Source organism: Hyperoodon ampullatus (assembly GCF_949752795.1).
Source record: "Hyperoodon ampullatus genome assembly, chromosome: 16".
In the NCBI taxonomy this organism is placed as follows: domain Eukaryota; kingdom Metazoa; phylum Chordata; class Mammalia; order Artiodactyla; family Ziphiidae; genus Hyperoodon; species Hyperoodon ampullatus.
Genome location: NC_136929.1, coordinates 59,005,587 through 59,024,002, shown reverse-complemented (window position 1 = coordinate 59,024,002; position 18,416 = coordinate 59,005,587). Strand labels below are relative to the sequence as shown.

Genomic DNA, 18,416 nt, shown 5'->3' with positions numbered 1-18,416 from the left:
AAAATAGAGAATCTTTTAGTTAGATTGATCAAGAAAAAAGAAAGACTCAAATTAGCTAAAATTAGGAATGAAATAAGGACATTAAGACCAACATTACAGAAATAAAAAAAGAATTATAACAGGAATGCTATGAACAACTGCATGCTGACAAATTAGATAACACAGATGAAATGGACAAATTTCTAAAAAGATCTAACTCCAAAAGAGTTGGACCAAAACCAACTCAAAAAGAAATTGACATCTGAAAAGACCTCTAACAAGGTAAGAGGTTGGATTAGTAATTTTAAAACTTCTACACAGAGAAAAGTCCAGGCTCAGATGGTTTCACTGGTGAATTCTACCAAACATTTTTTTTTTTTTTTTTGGTGGTACATGGGCCTCTCACTGTTGTGGCCTCTCCTGTTGTGGAGCACAGGCTCCGGACGCGCAGGCTCAGCTGCCATGGCTCACGGGCCCAGCCGCTCCGCGGCATGTGGGATTTTCCTGGACCGGGGCACGAACCCGCATCCCCTGCATCGGCAGGTGGACTCTCAACCACTGCGCCACCAGGAAAGCCCTCTACCAAACATTTAAAGTAGAATTAATAACAAGTAACCAAATTGCTCCATAAAAACTGAAGAGCAGGAAACATTTCCCAACTCCTTCTGTGAGAGGTCAGTACTACCCTGACACTAAAATCATACAAAGACATTACAAGGAAAGAAAATAGAGACCAAAATCTCTTATGAACATATGCATAAAAATCATCAACAAAGGGCTTCCCTGGTGGCGCAGTGATTAAGAATCTGCCTGCCAATGCCAGGGACACAGGTTCATGCCCTGGCCCGGTAAGATCCCACATGCCATGGAGCAACTAAGCCCGTGCGCCACAACTACTGAGCCTGAGCTCTAGAACTTGCAAGCCACAACTACTGAGCCCACGTGCCACAACTACTGAAGCCTGTGAGCCTAGAGCATGTGCTCCGCAACAAGAGAAGCCACAACAATGAGAAGCACGCGTACTGCAATGAAGAGTAGCCCCCGCTCACCACAACTAGAGAAAGCCCGCGCATAGCAACGAAGACCCAACACAGCCAAGAAAGAAAAAAAAAAATCCTCAACAAAATATGAGGAAACCAAATTTACAAATATATAAAAAGAATTACAGACTATGACCAAGTGGGATTTTTAGGATAAGTCCCACTTTATCCTAAAAATGCAATGCTGTTTAAAATCTTAATATAATACATTATATCAATAAGGAGAAAAAAACATATGATTATCTCAATAGATGCAGAAAAATCATTTGACAAAATCCAAAATCATTTGACAAAACACTCAATACAACAGGAATAAAAGGGAATGTCCTCAACCTGACAAAGGCATCGACAAAAAGCCCGCATCTTAAGTAATGGTAAAAGACTGAGCGTTCTTCCCCCTAAAATAAGAAAAAGACAACAAGATATTGAAGGTTCTAGCCAGGGCAATTAGGGAAGAAAAAGAAATAAAAGGCATCCAGATTATAAAGGAAGAAGTAAAACTATCTCTATTTGCAGACAATATGATCTTGTATTCAGAAAATCCTAAGGAATACATTAAAAAACTATTTGAATTAAAATATGAATTCAGCAAGTTTGCAGCATACAAAATCAACATGCAAAAGTCAACTGTATTTCTATACACCAGCAATGAATAAACCAAAAACCGAAAACGAATTCCATTTATAATAGAATCAGTAAGAATAAAATACTTAGGAATAATATTTTTTTTTTTTTTTTTTTGTGGTACGCGGGCCTCTCACTGTTGTGGCCTCTCCCGTTACGGAGCACAGGCTCCGGATGCGCAGGCTCAGCAGCCATGGCTCACGGGCCCAGCCGCTCCGCGGCATATGGGATCCTCCCAGACTGGGGCACGAACCCGTATCCCCTGCATCGGCAGGCGGACTCTCAACCACTGCGCCACCAGGGAGGCCCAGGAATAATATTTTAATCGCAAGACTTGTACTCTAAAAACTAAAAATACTGTTGAAAAATTAAAGAATATCTCAATAAATGGAAAGATATTTCACGTTCATGCATCTGAAGATAATATTGTTAAGATGGCAATACTCCCCAAATTAATCTAGAGATTCAGTATAATCCCTACTGAAATCTCAACTGTCTTTCTAAAAGAAACTGACAAATTGATCCTAAAATTCATATGAAGAGAGAATTCTGGGAAGACGGCAGAGTAGGAAGCACTAGAAATCTGTCTCCCCACCCAGACAACAGTTGCACTGGCAGAATCTGTCTGATGTAACTATTCTGGAACTCTGGAGTCTATTAAAGGCTTACAACTTCCAGGGGAAGGCAAAGAAGGTAAATGATAGTTAATTTCTGTCAATTTCAGCTCTGAACACAGTAACAGGTACCCATGGCCAACTGTCACCCACATGGCAGGCAACTATGCACATGTTCCTGGAACAGCCTGCACAGAATCTGCAGGAGCCAGGGTGGGCAGAAAGGACCCAGTCCTCCAAATTTCACAGATCTGTGCTCTGATCACTTATCGCTGCTCATCATGGAAGAGCAGGCAAAGAGGTGGGGGCTACTGTTGTTGCACCTCCCCCACTGTTGCAAGCACTTCTCCCTCTAGTTGAAGTGACTGCCAGGAGATTTAAAAAGTTGGCACCTTCCCCCTACTCTTCATTTTTTTCTCTTTTTCCTCTTTGGGAGCCAGACATTGGACTAAGACATTCAAAAGCAACCAAATAAATGGAGGAAATTAGAAAGTCACAGTGCACACCCAAGAAAGGCACAGAGTCAGAAAAGGCCTGAGAAGACCTTAAGTTTATACTTCAGGCTGATCCCTGGCACAGACATAGCCTACAACAATCAAAAGCAAACCAAACAAAGATGAAAACAAACAAACAAACAAAAAAACAGCAAACTCTAGGGAAGTGGGGAGAATGTGATATCAGACTTACCACATTATTAGATTCAAATGTACAGTTTTCAACAAAAAAATGACAATGCATACAAAGAACAAGAAAGTATGGCTCATTTAAAGGAAAAAAAAGTTGGCCAACAGAAAGTGTCCTTAAAAAAGATTTGATGGCAGATTTACTAGATGAAAATTTTAAAACAAGTGTCTTAAAGATGCTCAAAGAACTAAAGGAAGATATGTCAAGAAAATGATGTACAAACAAAATGGAAATATCAATAGATAGAACCTAAAAAAGAAGTCTCTAGAAATTCTGGAGCTGAAAAGTACAATAAGCAAAATGAAAAATTCACTACAGAGATTCAGAGATAGATTTGAGAAAGCAGAAGAAAGAAACAACAAAATTGACGATAGGACAATGTACTGAGTCTAAGAAACAGAAAGAAAAAATCTGAAGAAAAGGGAACAAAGACTAAGGGACTTGTGAGACACCATTAAGTGGAACAGCATATGCATTATGGGAGTTCCAGAAGAAGAGAGAGAAAAAAGAACAGGACAATATTTTTTTAAATAATGGCCAAAATTTCCAAAATGTGATGAAAGACATGAATATAAGTATCCAAAAAGCTTAAACTCCAAGTAGGATGAACTCAAAGAGACCCATTCCAAGACATATTATATGTAAGCTGTCAGTCCCAAGGACAAAGGGAGAATTTTCAAAGCAGCAAGAAAGAAGCAAGCCATCATGTATAAAGGATCTTCAATAAGATTTCTCATCAGAAACTCTGAAGGCCAGAAGGCAGTGAGCTGATATATTCAAAGTGCTAAAAGAAAAAAATTGTCAGCCAAGATTGCTATAGGCAGCAAAATTGTCCTTCAAAAGTGAGGAAAAAATTAAGACATTCTTAGATAAACAAAAGTTGAGGAAGATAATTATCATTACCACTACACATATCCTATGAGCAATGCTAAAAGGAGTCGTGCAGGTTGAAATTAAAGGACTAAAGTCAGTAACTCAAAGCCATATGAAGAAATAAAGATCTCAGTAAAAGTATATACATGGGCAGGACTTCCCAGGTGGTGCAGTGGTTAAGAATCTGCCTGCCAATGCAGGGGACACAGGTTCAATCCCTGGTCCAGAAAGATCCCACATGCCTCGGAGCAACTATGCCCGTGAGCCACAACTACTGAGCCTGCGCTCTAGAGCCCGCAAGCCACAACTACTGAAGCGTGCATGCCTAGAGCCCATTCTCAGCAATGAGAAGCCACCGCAGTGAGAAGCCTGCACACCGCAATGAAGAGTAGCCCCCGCTCACCACAACTAGAGAAAGCCTGTGCACAGCAACAAAGACCCACCGCAGCCAAAGATAAATAAAATAAATAAAATTTTTAAATGGGCAATTGCAAAAGATTTTATTATTGTAATAATAATGTGTAACTTCACTTTTTGTTTTCTACGTAATTTAAGAGACTGATGCATTAAAAATTATTAGTTTATGTTTTTGGACTCTCAATATAAAAAGACATAATTTTGTGACATCAACAACTGAAAGGAATATGGACAGGACTGTTGAAGAAGCATAATTTTCTATGTTATTGAAGTTAAGCTTGAATAAATTCAAATTAGAGTGTTAAAACTTTATGATGTTAAATGTAATCTCCATGGTAACTACAAAGAAAACAATGAAAATATACACAAAAGGAAATAAGAAAGGAATTTAAACATTTCAATAAAAAAGCCAGTTAAACACAAAAGAATTAGTGAAAACAGAAAATCAACAGAAAAACCAAGGAAACCAAAATCTGTTACTTTGAAAAGATCAATAAAATCAATAAGCCTATAGTCAGATTAACTACAAAAAGAGTGAAAGAGAAGACACAAATTACTCATAACAGAAATGTATGTGACTGTTTTTCTCTAGCTGCCTTTTCTCTCTTTAACTTTTGCCATTTTAATTATGATATGTCTTGGGTTCATATTGTTTGGGACTCTGGGTGTTTCCTGCAACTGGATATCTGTTTCGTTGTCTAGGTTTGGGAAGTTTTCAGCCATAATTCCAACAATTACATTTTCTACCCTTTCTCTCTCTCTTCTTCTTCTGGGACCCCTATATTGTGAATTTTAGTGCACCTGATATTGTCCCAAAGGTTCCTTAAACTATTCTTCTCATCTTTTAAAATCTGTTTTTCTTTTTCCTGTTCTGACTGGGTGATTTCCGTTATTCTATCTTTCAGATCCCTTATGCATTCTCCTGTATCACCTAACCTGCTGTTAATTCTCTCTAGTGTGTTTTTCATTTCAGTTATTGTGTTCTTCAGCTCTTTTTTTTTTTTTTTTTTTTTTTTTTTTGCGGTACACGGGCCTCTCACTGTTGCGGCCTCTCCCGTTGCGGAGCACAGGCTCCAGATGCGCAGGTTCAGCAGCCATGGCTCACGGGCCCAGCCGCTCCGCAGCATGTGGGATCTTCCCGGACCGGGGCACGAACCCGTGTCCCCAGCATCAGCAGGCGGACTCTCAACCACTGTGCCACCAGGGAAGCCCCGTTTTTTTTGTGTGTGTAGTTCCTTGTTTAAATTCTCACTGTGTTCATCTTTTCTTTTCCCCAGTTCTGTTAGCATACTTATTACTATCGCTTTGAATTCTTTATCAGGTATTTACCTCTGTTTCATTAGAGTCTGTTTTTTTACCCCCAGGGTTTTTTTTCTTGCTCTTTCATTTGAAACATATTCCTCTGTCTTCTCATTTTGTTTAACTTTCTCTGTCGCCATGAAATTAGGTGAAGCAGTTACCTCTCCCAGTCTTGAAGGCATGTCCTCATGTGGGAATGTCTCTATGCAGTCTGCATGTGTCCAGTTGCTTTGGTAGGAGCGCTGCTGGATCTGAAGTGAGCACAGTCTGGATTTTCCCTCAGGGTGTGCTGGCAGCCAACACTTTGGTAGGAGGTAGGGCTGAAGTTGGAGTGGCTAGTCAGAGCTGGGGCTTCTCTGCTCAACGGCTGTCACCGCCCTGTGAGAGGTGGGGCGGGGCTCAAGGGGCTGGAACAGGAGTCCTGAGGGAACTGGGTTTCGGCTAGGTGGGTGGCAGTCCCTGTCTTGGTTTGGGGCTCATCCAGGGCTCAAGGGCATGGGGCTGCACTTCTGTGCTGGTTTCACTCTCCCCACTGTCTTGTGCACATGCCTTGGTTAGAGGCTGGGTCAGGGCTTGAGGGGCTGGTGCCATGCCACTGACCTGGTTTTGCTCCCTTCTAGGTGTGAGCAGGGGCACACAATCCTGTGATGGCAGTCTCCACCCTAGAGCTAGTTTCACTCCCTCTTGAGTGTGTGCAGGGAAGCCTCACTCGAGTGACAACATTCTCCGCCGGGGATCTGGTTTCACTCCCTCCCGAGTGTACACACTGACACACATACTGGCAATGGCTGCCTCCGCACTCAGAGACAGGGGCTGGGTCCAAGCAGGCTTGGAACCCTCCAAGTGTGCGCACTCTCATCAATAGTCTGCGCCTTAGTCGGGTGCAGCACCAGAGCAAGAGGCGCTGGAGCAGGAGCCCTGTGCAGGCTGGGGAGTACACTGGGGTGGTCCTGAGAAGCCGGCCAGAGCCCCAGGAAGTTTTCAATCTGCTGCCTCTGTGCTGTGACTGGGAGGAAGCAAGTCTGTGCATGCTCTTCAACAGCGGTGTCTCGGTTTCTTATATCTCTCCAGTAAGCCCCACTGATTTTCAAACCAGTTAAGGGGGTCATCTTCCCAGCGATGGACCCTTGGGCTAGGGTGCCTAATATGTGGCTCAAACCCCTCACTCCCCCAGGGATAATTCCCAAGCCTGTGACATCTCCTTCCTCTTGTGTCCCCAACAGCAGGTACAGGTCCCAACCAGATTGCTTCTCCTCCCTTCCTACCAGCCTTCGTGTGGTTCTTCCTTTACAGCCTTGGTTGTAGAAGAGTCATCTTGCTAGTCCCCGGGTCGATTTCACCAAACATCACTCTATATGTAGTTCTGGTTTTGATGTGTTCAAGTGAGTGAAGGTGAGCCCGTGTCCTTTAACTCCATCTTGATCTCTCTCTCCTCCCTCCGTACTGTTTTTCACAGCGGCTGCACCAATATACATTCTTACCAACGTGTACTAGGGTTCCCTTTTCTCTACATTCTCACCAACACTTGTTATTTCTTGCCTTTTTGATAACAGCCATTCTAACAGATGTGAGTGATATTTTATTGTGGCTTGATTTGCATTTTCCCAATGATTAGAGATGTTAAGCACCTTTTCATGTACCTGTAAGCCATCCATATGTCTTCTACGGAAATATGTCTATTCTGTTCCTCTGCCCAGTTTTTAATGGGATTGTTTGTTCTTTATGTATTTTGGATATTAACCTCTTATCAGATATATGATTTGCAAATATTTTCTCCCAATTGGTAGGTTGCCTTTTCATTTTGTTGATGCTTTCCTTTCCTGTACAGAAGCTTTTTATTTTGACGTAGTCCTACTTGTTTATTTTTGCTTTTGTTGCCTTTGCTTTTGGTGTCAAATTCAAAAAATCATCACTGAGACTGATGTCAAGGAGCTTACCACCTGTTTTCTTCTAGGAGTTTACAGTTTCTTATGTTCAAGTCTTTAACCCACTTCAAGTTCATTTTTGTCTATGGTGTGAGACAGTGAGCTTCATTTTGTGCATGTGGCTGTCCAGTTTTCCCAGCATCCTTTATTGAAGACACTGTCTTACCCCTATTGTATATTCTTGGCTCCTTTTGTCACAAATTAATTGACCATATATGTGTGTGGGTTTATTTCTGGGCTCTCTATTCTTTTCTATTGATCTATGTGTCTGTTTGAATGCTAATCCCATTCCATTCTGATTAATGTAGCTTTGTAATATAGTTTGAAGTCAGGAAGTATGATATGAATGATACTTAGATACAATACCAACCAAAGGCATGATTCAGAAAAGAATTTATAAACCGGACTTTATTAAAATTAAATATTTCTGCTCTGTGAAAGACATTGTCAAGAGAATGAGAAGTCAAGCCACAGAATGGGAGAAAATATTGGCAAAAGATATATCTGAAAAGGGCTGTTACCCAAAATACATAAACTCCTCCTAAAACAATAAGAAAATAAACAGATTTAAAAATTGGCACAAGGTGTAGACACCACTCCAAAGAAGATGTACAGATGGCAAGTAAGCATATGAAAAGATGTTCAGCATCACATACCATTAGAGAATTGCAAATTAAAACAATGAGAGAGCACACCTATTAGAATGGCCAAAATTCAAAACACTGACAACACCAAATGCTGGGAAGAATGTGAAACAATAAGAACTTTCATTAATGATACAGCCACTCTGGATATAATGTGGACGTTTCTTACAAAAATAAACATACTCTTACCATAGGATCTTACCACAGGATCCAGCAATCACACTCCTTGGTGTTTACTTAAAAAAGTGGAAAACTGATGTCCACACAAAAACCTATACACAAATGTTCACAGCAGCTTTATTCATAATAGCTAAAACCTATGAACAGCACATCCATCTTTCAGTAAGTGAATGATTAAACAAACTGTGGTCCAGCCATACCATGGAATACTACCAAAAAAAAAAAACCAACGAACCAACTATTTGCAATGGACTGAATTGTGCTCCCCCTACAAAATTCCTATGTTGCAGCCCTAACCCCAAGTACCTGAGAATGTAACTGTATTTGGAGACAGGGTCTCAAAGAGGTACAGTAAGTTAAAATGAGGACAGAAGTGTGGGCCTTACTGAATCTGACTAGCATCCTTACATGAACAGGAAATCTGACACACAAAAAGGCACCAGGGATATGCACACAGGAAAACCATTCCAAAACATAAGGAGAAGGCAGCCATCTGCAAGCCAAGGTGGGAGGTCTTAGAAGAAACCAAAGCTGCCCACATCTTATCTTGGATTTCCAGCCTCCAAAACTGTGAGAAAATACACTTCTGCTGTCTAAGCCACCCAGTCTGTAGTATTTTGTTACAGCAGCCTTAGCAAACTAATATATTGACATATAACATCACTGTATCTCCAGGGAATTATGCTGAATGAAAAAAGACAATCCCAAAGGTTAAATACTATATGACCTCACATCCATTTCATTCTTGATGTTACAAAATACAGTTAACCCTTGAAGAACATGGCTATGAACTCTGTGCGTCCACTTACAGGCAGACTTTTTTCAATAGTAAATACTATACTACTACGTGACCTAAGGTTGGCTGAACCTTCAGATGTGAAACTGCGGAAACAGAGGAACCTTGTATACGAAGGAACTGCATATGTGGATTGTCGACTGCGTGGAGGGTTGGCGCCCCTAACCCGCACACTGTTCAAGGGTCAACTGTATGTCATAATATCATTGAGTAAAGATCTTATTAAATGTCTATGTACAGTCAAACTGGGCTATTGGTACTGTCAAGATAATACTTGAAAAGATGATTATAATCATTGGTCACCTTTACAGAATGTTACAAAACAAACTCAACAGCTTGAAAACTAGTCAATAAAAGCAAAGAATAAAGCACTTATCCTACCTTTCCTGAATGATCTGTACTTCAGAATAAGAATAATTGATGGAGGAAAGTTTCCACTTACAGAAGAATTACAACTAATAATTGAAAACGGAATGATAAAGTTATCAGTTCACCATTTAGCAACCCCTAATGGATCTAGTCAATGGTCATCAATAATAGCTACATCAAAAAAAGAAAAAAAAAGAGAGAGAGAGATAACAAGACATTATGTTTCTACTAATAGTCATATACAACAACATCTCTGAAGTATTTCTTCTGGAAAATATCAAACCAGGATCTGATCAGGCCTCTAGATCCATTTCTAGGAAACACAGAGAATTAGCAAATATGTTAAACAATGAGGGAGGTACAATCTGTAAAATACACACAGTAAGAAACTCCACAGGATAAACAATCCAGTTTCTTCAACAAATAAATTGGAAAAAAAAAAAAAAGAAAAGAAAGGAAAAGGGGGAGGGAAGGAAGATGTGAAACCAACAGATTAAAAGAGATTTAAGACACAAGTCAACCAATCATACTGTATGGACCTTATTTAAATCCTCACTAGAACATACCAAAAAAAAAGAATTTATGAAACAATCAAGAAAACTTGAACACTGGATACTTGATATTAAGGAATTTTCATTAATTTTGTCAGGTGTGATGAACTGTGGTCATTTTTTTAAGAGTTCTTATTTTTTTCCCCATACATACTGAAATATGTACAGATGAAACATCATATCTGGAATACTTTAAAATAATCTGGGGTGAGGGAGAAATAGAGTTTGGCTACGACTGATAACTGTTGAAGCTGGTTAAGAGGTATATGAGAATTCATACTATTTTCTCTATCTACTTTTATAAATATCTGCAATTCTCCTTAACAAAATGTTTTAAAAAATTAATCTGAGGATTGGAAACAGAAATAAAAGAAGCTGCAAATATCCTACAACTGTAATACAAATATAACGTTCACGTACATGTTCTGAAGTGCATTTGGCTCAGCAACAACTACATACGATCAGGATACCAGCACCATCGCCAAACAGAAAGGGTACATATATTACTAAGGACTAGAAAACTACAGGTAAAGAGACCTTTCACTACACATAATTTTAAAATAGATATTCTGCTTTCTAAGGTTAGTAAGAAACCCCTTCATATTTCTGCAGTATAGCTTAAATGGAATGCCTAGTATTACTCCAATTCCAAACTATTTTTTTCAATTATCTTTCTAAATATAATGACCTATAAAAATGCCTCTATCAAGGGCAATATATTTCAAAGCCCTTGAATATATACACACAAAAAACATATACAAACACACATACACACACACACATACACACGCAAAGCCCTAAGTAACTGACATTCAGGCATCATTTCTGCTTTACAGATGAGCAAACAGAGACTGGAGAATTAACCAATTTGCCTAAAATCATATAGCTACATTACAACTACAAAGTTTTTTGCTCTGAGGTCCAAGGTCTTTTCTATTCTACCACACTGTCATTCAAGACACAGAAAGAAAACCAAAATTCCAACAACTGATTCACCATAAGTCACAGTATGAAAAGCATTCCTGGCCAATTTCTTCATGCAAAGTTCCTTATTTTATTCATATGCTATAAGCAGCACGAACACAATCTAATCTTACGACAGCAATCACCTATTACATGCTTACTATACATTTATACAAGGAGAAATTTCTAGACAAAATACCACAAACCTTTCATTTAAAAGAATTAATGTATGCTTTCATGTATGCATAAACAACTTTTTTTACTCTGAAGAACTTAAAAGTGTGGATTTTAGCAAAAATACTGCATCAGAATCACTATACATCCATTTAAAACTTCAACCATTTTAACTGATTCTTAAATTCTCCTAAAAAATATTAATGTAAGATTTTCTGCAGTAGTTCTTAAGTCAAATAATTCCTCTTGCATGACCTAATATAGGCACTCATTTACACTAATAACTGCTTTATATGCATGAATTTATTTAATCCACAAAATAACTCCAAGTTCCAAAAATCATTGTTAGTTCCCTTTACAAATAAAAAAACTGAGGCTTGGAGATTTTAGGTAACTTTTCGAGATCACAGAGCCAGTAAATGGTAGATCTGAGACTTGAGTCAGTCCAGTCTGATGACAAATCCTTGCTCTTAGCCCATCCTCTATTCCAATAAACATTATCTATTTTCAGTTGCCAAAAAGTGCCCTAAGTTACCACATTCCTCTTCTTGTTTCAACGAAGATAGCCAATCGCAACTAGAATGGCTGCATAGGAAACAGGTTCATTTTGTCATTCATTCGCTTCTCAGCACACACTGGCTAATATTCTCCCTTAGAAATTACTGTATAAATGAAGGTTAAATTATCAGGTCAACCCTCAAAAACTTAACTATCATTTAAAATAATATTTCTATGTAAAAGTCTGGTGAATTATAACAGGACAATACAACATCATCCAGTTGTACCCAACAAAAAGGTACCCCAAATCCCAAAGGCAACATGAAATTCCTTTCTTGTCTTCCTCAGCACACAACCAGGAATGATTTCACATGTCCTAGTCCCCATCATGAGCTCCATCAGGAGATGAGTTTTAAACTGTGCCAGTTCCCGTAGAAAGTAGGGACAAAGCCAGGAGGAGAAAAGGGTAGGATACAAAATATTTATTCATATAGATAGATAGATAGATAGATAGATAGATATGTATATTCAAGTCTGAAGCCCAAAACTATTAACTGCTACAGTTCAGTTAAAAAAAAAAAAAAGTTTTCTGTGAACCAGCCTGGAAATCTAACTACCATATTGTACTTGCAAAGAGATTTGGAACACAACCAGCTTAAAAGTTGGAAACTATCTATACTCACCAAACTCTCTACAATCAACTACCCCTTCTCAACTTTCTGAAAACTAAAAGCCTAGTATTTATGGAAGAGAGAGAAGTGAAGGACTCTTTAACGGCATGCACAGAAACAGCTTTGTACGTGAAGTACCCAAATCAGTGGAAATATACATTAGGTGCTTTGGGATGATACCAATAATATCATTCATCCAAGATACTTCAAGTATTCCTTTTTAGTATGGAGTTCTAGAATATGTTCAGATCTTTGGAACTGTGAGATCTGTTTTCTCCTTTTTTTTATTACCAGATGCTATGGACTGAATGCTTGTGTCCCCCCAAAATTCATATGCTGAAAACCTAATACCCAATGTGATGTTATTAGGGGATGAGGCCTTCAGGAGTGATTAGGTCAGGAGGGCAGAGCCCTCATGAATGGAATTGGTGCCCTTAGAAAAGAAGCCAGTAAAAGCTCCCACCCACTCTGCCAAGTGAGGCCAGTGACAACGCCCTATCTATGAACAAGTAAGTGGGCCCTCACCAGACACAGAATCTGCCAGCACCATAATCTTGGACTTCCCAGCCTCCAAAACTGTGAGAAATAAATTTCTATTGTTTATAAGCTACCCAGTTTATGGTATTTGTTATAATAGTCCAAATAGACTAAGACATCAGAGATTTTTTTTAATGGTTTTAAATAGTTATTTTTATGTGATGTACATAAGCATATTTTGTTGCGTTGATCTGATCAGTAAAAAAAGACATACATATACTCTACTACAATGCTGATGAGAAAGTAAACTCATTAAAAGTGTCTGGAGTGCAATTTAGCAATAATTACCAAGAGTTTTATACATGTTCATAGCTTTTGACTCAGTAATTCAATTTGTAAGAATGTATTCTAATAATCAGAGATTGATTCATGAATTTATTTAACAAGTTATCAAAGACTTACTTTCTGCCAGGCATCACTCTTACGAATAAGGATGTTTAATCACATTATTTTACAGCTCCAAAGTTGGGGGAAAAAATGTCATATAACAGTAAGAGTTAACAAATTAAAATACATATAATGAATAAAATATTACACTACCACTGGAAACTATGTTATCAAATATCAAACAATATTTAATAACATAAGAAAATGCTCATATGTTAAGAAAAAAATTTTTTAAAGATACAAACCTATATGTAACTACATGTAATTACATATAACTACATGTATGGGATCATACATGTAGTTTTATACAGTATGCTTTAGATCTTATTAGTCAGGGTCCTTGGTTAAGTTACTTAACCTCGCTCTACTTCAGTGTCTTCATCTATAAAATGAAGGTTTTACATTTTACATGTAAAATAAAGATTTTATATTTCACATCTTAATGGATTGTCAAATGGGTTCTTTGAAAAGTGTTTATAATATTCCCCAGCACATATAAAGCATCAATAATTATTTGCTGGTGGTATACACATACAGATGCAAAGAAAAAATGGAAGAAATATTTCAAAATATTATCAAAGATCCTGAATTCTAACATACCTAATTCTAAGGCAATCAGGAAATTTGAACACTATGTATTATGAGATATTAAAAATTATTTTATAAGATATAAAAAATTATTTTATGAGGTATAAAATCATTTTATGAGGCATTTTTTGTTTTTTAAAAAGTCTTTATAGCAGAGTGAAGTATTTATGAATAAAATAGGATACCTAAAATTTGCTTTAAAATACTTTGGTGGGGGGCCTATATGGAGAGTTTTGGGTTTTGTTAAATTTTTAATGTTATCAGAAGTAAATTGCCTCTGGGTAATAGAATTGTTACTAGCTTTGCTTTATATTTTCCATTTTCTAAATTTTCTACAGTGATTAAAAATTATTTTTAAAATTAGAAAAATGTTTTCAAAAAATTTTAAGACAATCCTTACCAAGACTCCATCCACAGATGAAACTTTCTCCCAAGTTAACCAAGCTCTTTCTCTGACATGATCTGGTATCCTTAATTTCTGACATAATGCAGTAAAATCAGGTTCTTCAGTTTCTTCAAACTCAAGCCTACCAAACGAAAAAATATATATAATAGGCACATACTTACAATCAAAATAATAAATATTTGTTTCAATATTTTGCATATAATAGCACTATCCTGAAAGACAGCATCACTAAATATTTTAGGATCTTATTTATCTTTGAAAAAAATTACACTTAGAATTTAAACATATGTTTATCTTCTTCGGTCTTTCCAAAACAAGAATACCACACAGTGAAAAATGTCTGCTGGTCTGGTGAATTACATACTTTAGAGCAGCAAAATAGCCTTGTGAAGGAAAGTAAGTACAATAACTAAAACTGTTTGGGAAAGCTGGGATGATACTAGCCAAGAGGAAAGCCTTAGATAATATTACAAAATGAATTCAATATCAGTAACTTTGCTAAAATACAATCAATGTTTCATTTAATCTACCTACTAGTATTTCTTACATGATGATCAAATTCAGCCTTTTCTTCTTGATCTTTCTTAACCAAGACAGGCAGTCAAAAAATTCTTGCCTAATTCTTTTTCATTCACTTAATGTCTATCTGACATCTAATAATAATAGTAGTACGAGGCATAGCTTACAGTTTTTAGTATTTGCTATGGCCCCATACAAAGTACCCTGGATGAAAGTAGACTGAACCCCACATCAGCCCTATTAGGTAAGTACTCTTATTATCCTTGTTTTACAGATAAGTACCAAATCAGAGAAGTGGAAGTACTCACCTGAGATCACAGCCAGTAAATGGGAAACCCTGATATAAACCCAATAACCTAACTCTATAATCCATGCCCCTGACCACTATTCCAGACTGCCAACCCTACTTCGAAACATAATTACCTTTTGGTTATCTCAAGAATGAAGATGGTGTGTTGTTCCTAGTGATGGTTTCCCTTACAACTGTTATCACTTAAGCCAGAGATAATACAATAGAAGGAAGACCTCAACTCTCAGAGTAGACATGGGCTCTGTCACTGGAAATGCAGTTGGACTGGGCCCTGAATCCATCCCAAGTAAGTTTCTCGGCTTCAGATTGCCAGGCAGTGGTTCTATCCTTGTTAAGCAGTTAACCTGTAGAGTTTGATAGCCCATGCTAAGGAAACATTTTATGGGTAAGGATAATCAAGAACAGACTGCATGGTTTTGACTTACAGGAGAATTTTTGATAGTTCCATCACTTAAAGGTATATAAAATACAGTTTTGCAAAATAAAAGAAACAAAGTCTCTTTTCCCAGGTGGTGGCCAAAACTTCAATATTTCTGGTTACCCTACAATAATCAAGAATGCTTCCAAGCTCTGTGGATAACATGGGGTTCTTTACAGTAGACTTCACTGCACTTTACAAAGGGAAACTGGAAAGTACTGGATACATCTGTTTAATCAGAAACGAATGTCTTCTCCCAGAACATCCCTGGGCTTTTTTTTTTTTAAACTAACGAGAACGATTTTTAATTAATACACAAGACAGTCTAAATATATGAATTTCGAATAGCTTTTCACAAGCCATTTCCAAAGCCCATTCCAATCTTTAACAATTTGTCCCGAATTCTGTTAGTGTCTGGGGAGATAAGAGAAATAGGACTTGCTGATGGACTAGAACTGCAGGAGGGAGTACTGAGGGACAGAAAGGAGTCCCATTCCCTTGAAACCGATGTGTCGTCTCAAAGTAGGGCTAATGCTGACAATAATAATGACAACTATATTCGTTCAATCTTAGGTTCTAACCATAAAGCATCAAAATAAGCTGCTGCAATATATATCTCCTTGTCATATTCTACTGCATTATCACGGACTTACTTAAATTTAGAATCCACTTAGGAGAAAAAAAAATAATTCCATGTGAGCACAAAAAACACTAATTTTGTACTCAAACAAACAAAACAAAAACGGAGGACACCAGGATCCTCGCTGGCTCAAAGCCAAAACGCAAAATGGAAGAAATAATGAGGCAGGCTGAAGCAGACTAACATGAAAGAAGAGTTTTATGCAACGAGAAAAAAGAAAAAGGTTAGAAACTTTCAAGCTCTTGGGCTAAATGTCTCACAATATTTTTGCCCATGCACCAGTTCCTCTAAAGAGTTATGTTCCACCAGTCACTACCGATGGCTGTGAATCCTCACGTACTGAAAGCACTCTTCTAAGGGAACGCCATAAAGCACCTCAGCCGAGTTTCCTGGGGGGCAACTGACACCCAGGACCCTGCGCTTCACGTCCGATGGCATCTCTGCAGCAGCGTCCAAGGCTTTTCTGGTTGGCCTCTCCCAGGACTGGGCTTCAGATGCAGCTGCACGCCCAGAGGAAAATACTTTCCAACTGCTGCATCGCAGGAGACCAAAACAGAAAGTCAAATGACCACCGGAGGACTACAAACCTCAATAGGAGAAAAACCTCTCTACCAGGCACCAGTTAGTTTTTTTCTTTTTTTTTTTTTTCGTTTTGCATTTGATGGGGTCTCGAAATCACCCGCCGCCTGCGAGACTCCAGTCTCGCGGAGGAAAGGCGGCACCTGTCACTTCGCTCAGCGACCCGAGCCCCACCCGCCCGACACCTGTCAAGCTGGAGCCGAGACCCCTCCCGGCCGCCCTCCCCTCGCTCCCGAACCCAGACTCCTGTCAGCCTCCTCCGGGCGCTCCGCGGCGGTGGGGCGCCGGGAGGGTCCCTACTCCCGCCGGGACCCGGTCCCCGGCAGAAACGCGCCCCCGCCTAGACGCCGCGGCGCCCGCCGACGCACCCTCGGGGCGCCCTTCCTGTGCGCCGCCCGCGGCGGCGGCTCGGCTCGCTCACCTGGCCAGAGGCAGGTCCTCGGGGCCGCTGTCCTGCTCGGGGTCCTCCTCAGGAGGGGGCGGCGGGGGAGGCGGCGGCGGCTCCGCGGCGGCGGCGGCTGCTGCTGCTCTACGGGGGGTTTTGGGCGGCATGACGCCCTCGCAGGGCAGGCGCCGGCGGACGCTGGAGGAGGGCCGGGGAGGGAGGACGCGCGCACGTCGGGCACGCCCCGTCCTCTACCGACTCCCGTTACAAAAATAATTTGAACGTCCCCTGAGAAAAACCGGACGAGCCCTCCCCCGCCCGGCAACCGAGCGCCGCGTCCAACCGCGGGAAAACGTCACTTCCGCCAGCGGCGTCACGTCCGCGAAGCTCCCGGGCCCGCCGGCGTCGGGAGGGCACCGGGGTGCCGGGCGATGCGCGGGGCGGGGGCGCGGTCGGGAGGGGAACCCCGGCCTGGGCCCAGACGCCCGCCCAGAGGCAGCCGCAGCCGCCTGAACCTGTCTCTTCCCGAAACTCGCCCCTCCAGGCGTGGGTTCCGGTAACGGGGCGCTACCCAGCCTGGTGGGCGAGCGCAGGCCCCATCACTATCTGCGGGTGGATCCGGAGCTACGGCGGAGGCCCCGCCGGGAGTATCTGGCGAGCGCACCCGGGGCGGGCACGCCCCTCTGCTCCGTGGGCGGTGCCCTCCGTCTCGCCCGCCGTCCTACCGCCCAATCCGTTAAGCGAAGTCGTCCGAAACAAAAACAAAAACTTCTGGAACACCTCTTAGGAGCCGAATTTTGCCAACCCTTAGGAGAGACCAAGTATGGGACAGTGACTGGCCTTTTAGAGTTCTTTTGGGGAAGGGGTGGGCAAAAAACTGATGATAGGGTGCTAAATGATTTAACACGGGTGTAAAATCAGGAAACACCCTCGAAATGTCTAAGGGACAGCTTCAGAGGAGCAGTGGCATTTGAATAGAAGTTTGCCCGACGGACCTAACATTTAAGGAGGACTTTGTGTACAAGGGATTGTTCTGGCCACTTTACATAATTGTCCTACTTAATACTCAGAAACAGCCCTTTAAAATGAGTCGTAGTCCTATTACACTTTCCAGCTGGGAAAACAGGCTCGGAAGAGTTAATTTGCCCAATATTACAGAGCTGATGGGTGATGTTAGGTGAGCCGACGCGTGTTGTGAAAGAACTGACCGAAATATTAACAGGGGAAGAAAAGTTCGTTTTTATTCTCTTTCCTAGGGAGGAAAGGGGCCAAACGCACAGAGTGGCGTTGGCCCTGAAGGGGGGGTGGTGGTGTTTGAGTCTTTTACTGAGTCTTAAAGGGCAAGA

At 40.3% G+C, this 18,416-nt stretch overlaps 1 protein-coding gene across 4 annotated transcripts in view; it reads right to left on the bottom strand.

Annotated features, from left to right (window-relative positions):
- Positions 1-17,320, bottom strand: part of RB1 (RB transcriptional corepressor 1) — a gene marked incomplete at its 3' end in the record, with an annotated part of 134,842 nt that extends 117,522 nt beyond the window's left edge. For all 4 annotated transcript variants that reach the window (XM_079721828.1, XM_079721829.1, XM_079721831.1 and 1 more), the window contains exons 1-2: positions 17,107-17,320; positions 14,214-14,340 (exon numbers count right to left, since the gene is read on the bottom strand). In XM_079721828.1, coding sequence (XP_079577954.1) covers positions 14,214-14,340; positions 17,107-17,237 — 258 coding nt within the window. In that variant the 5' untranslated portion in view covers positions 17,238-17,320. The remainder of the gene's footprint in view (positions 1-14,213; positions 14,341-17,106) is intronic.
- Between the last annotated feature and the right edge of the window lie 1,096 nt (positions 17,321-18,416).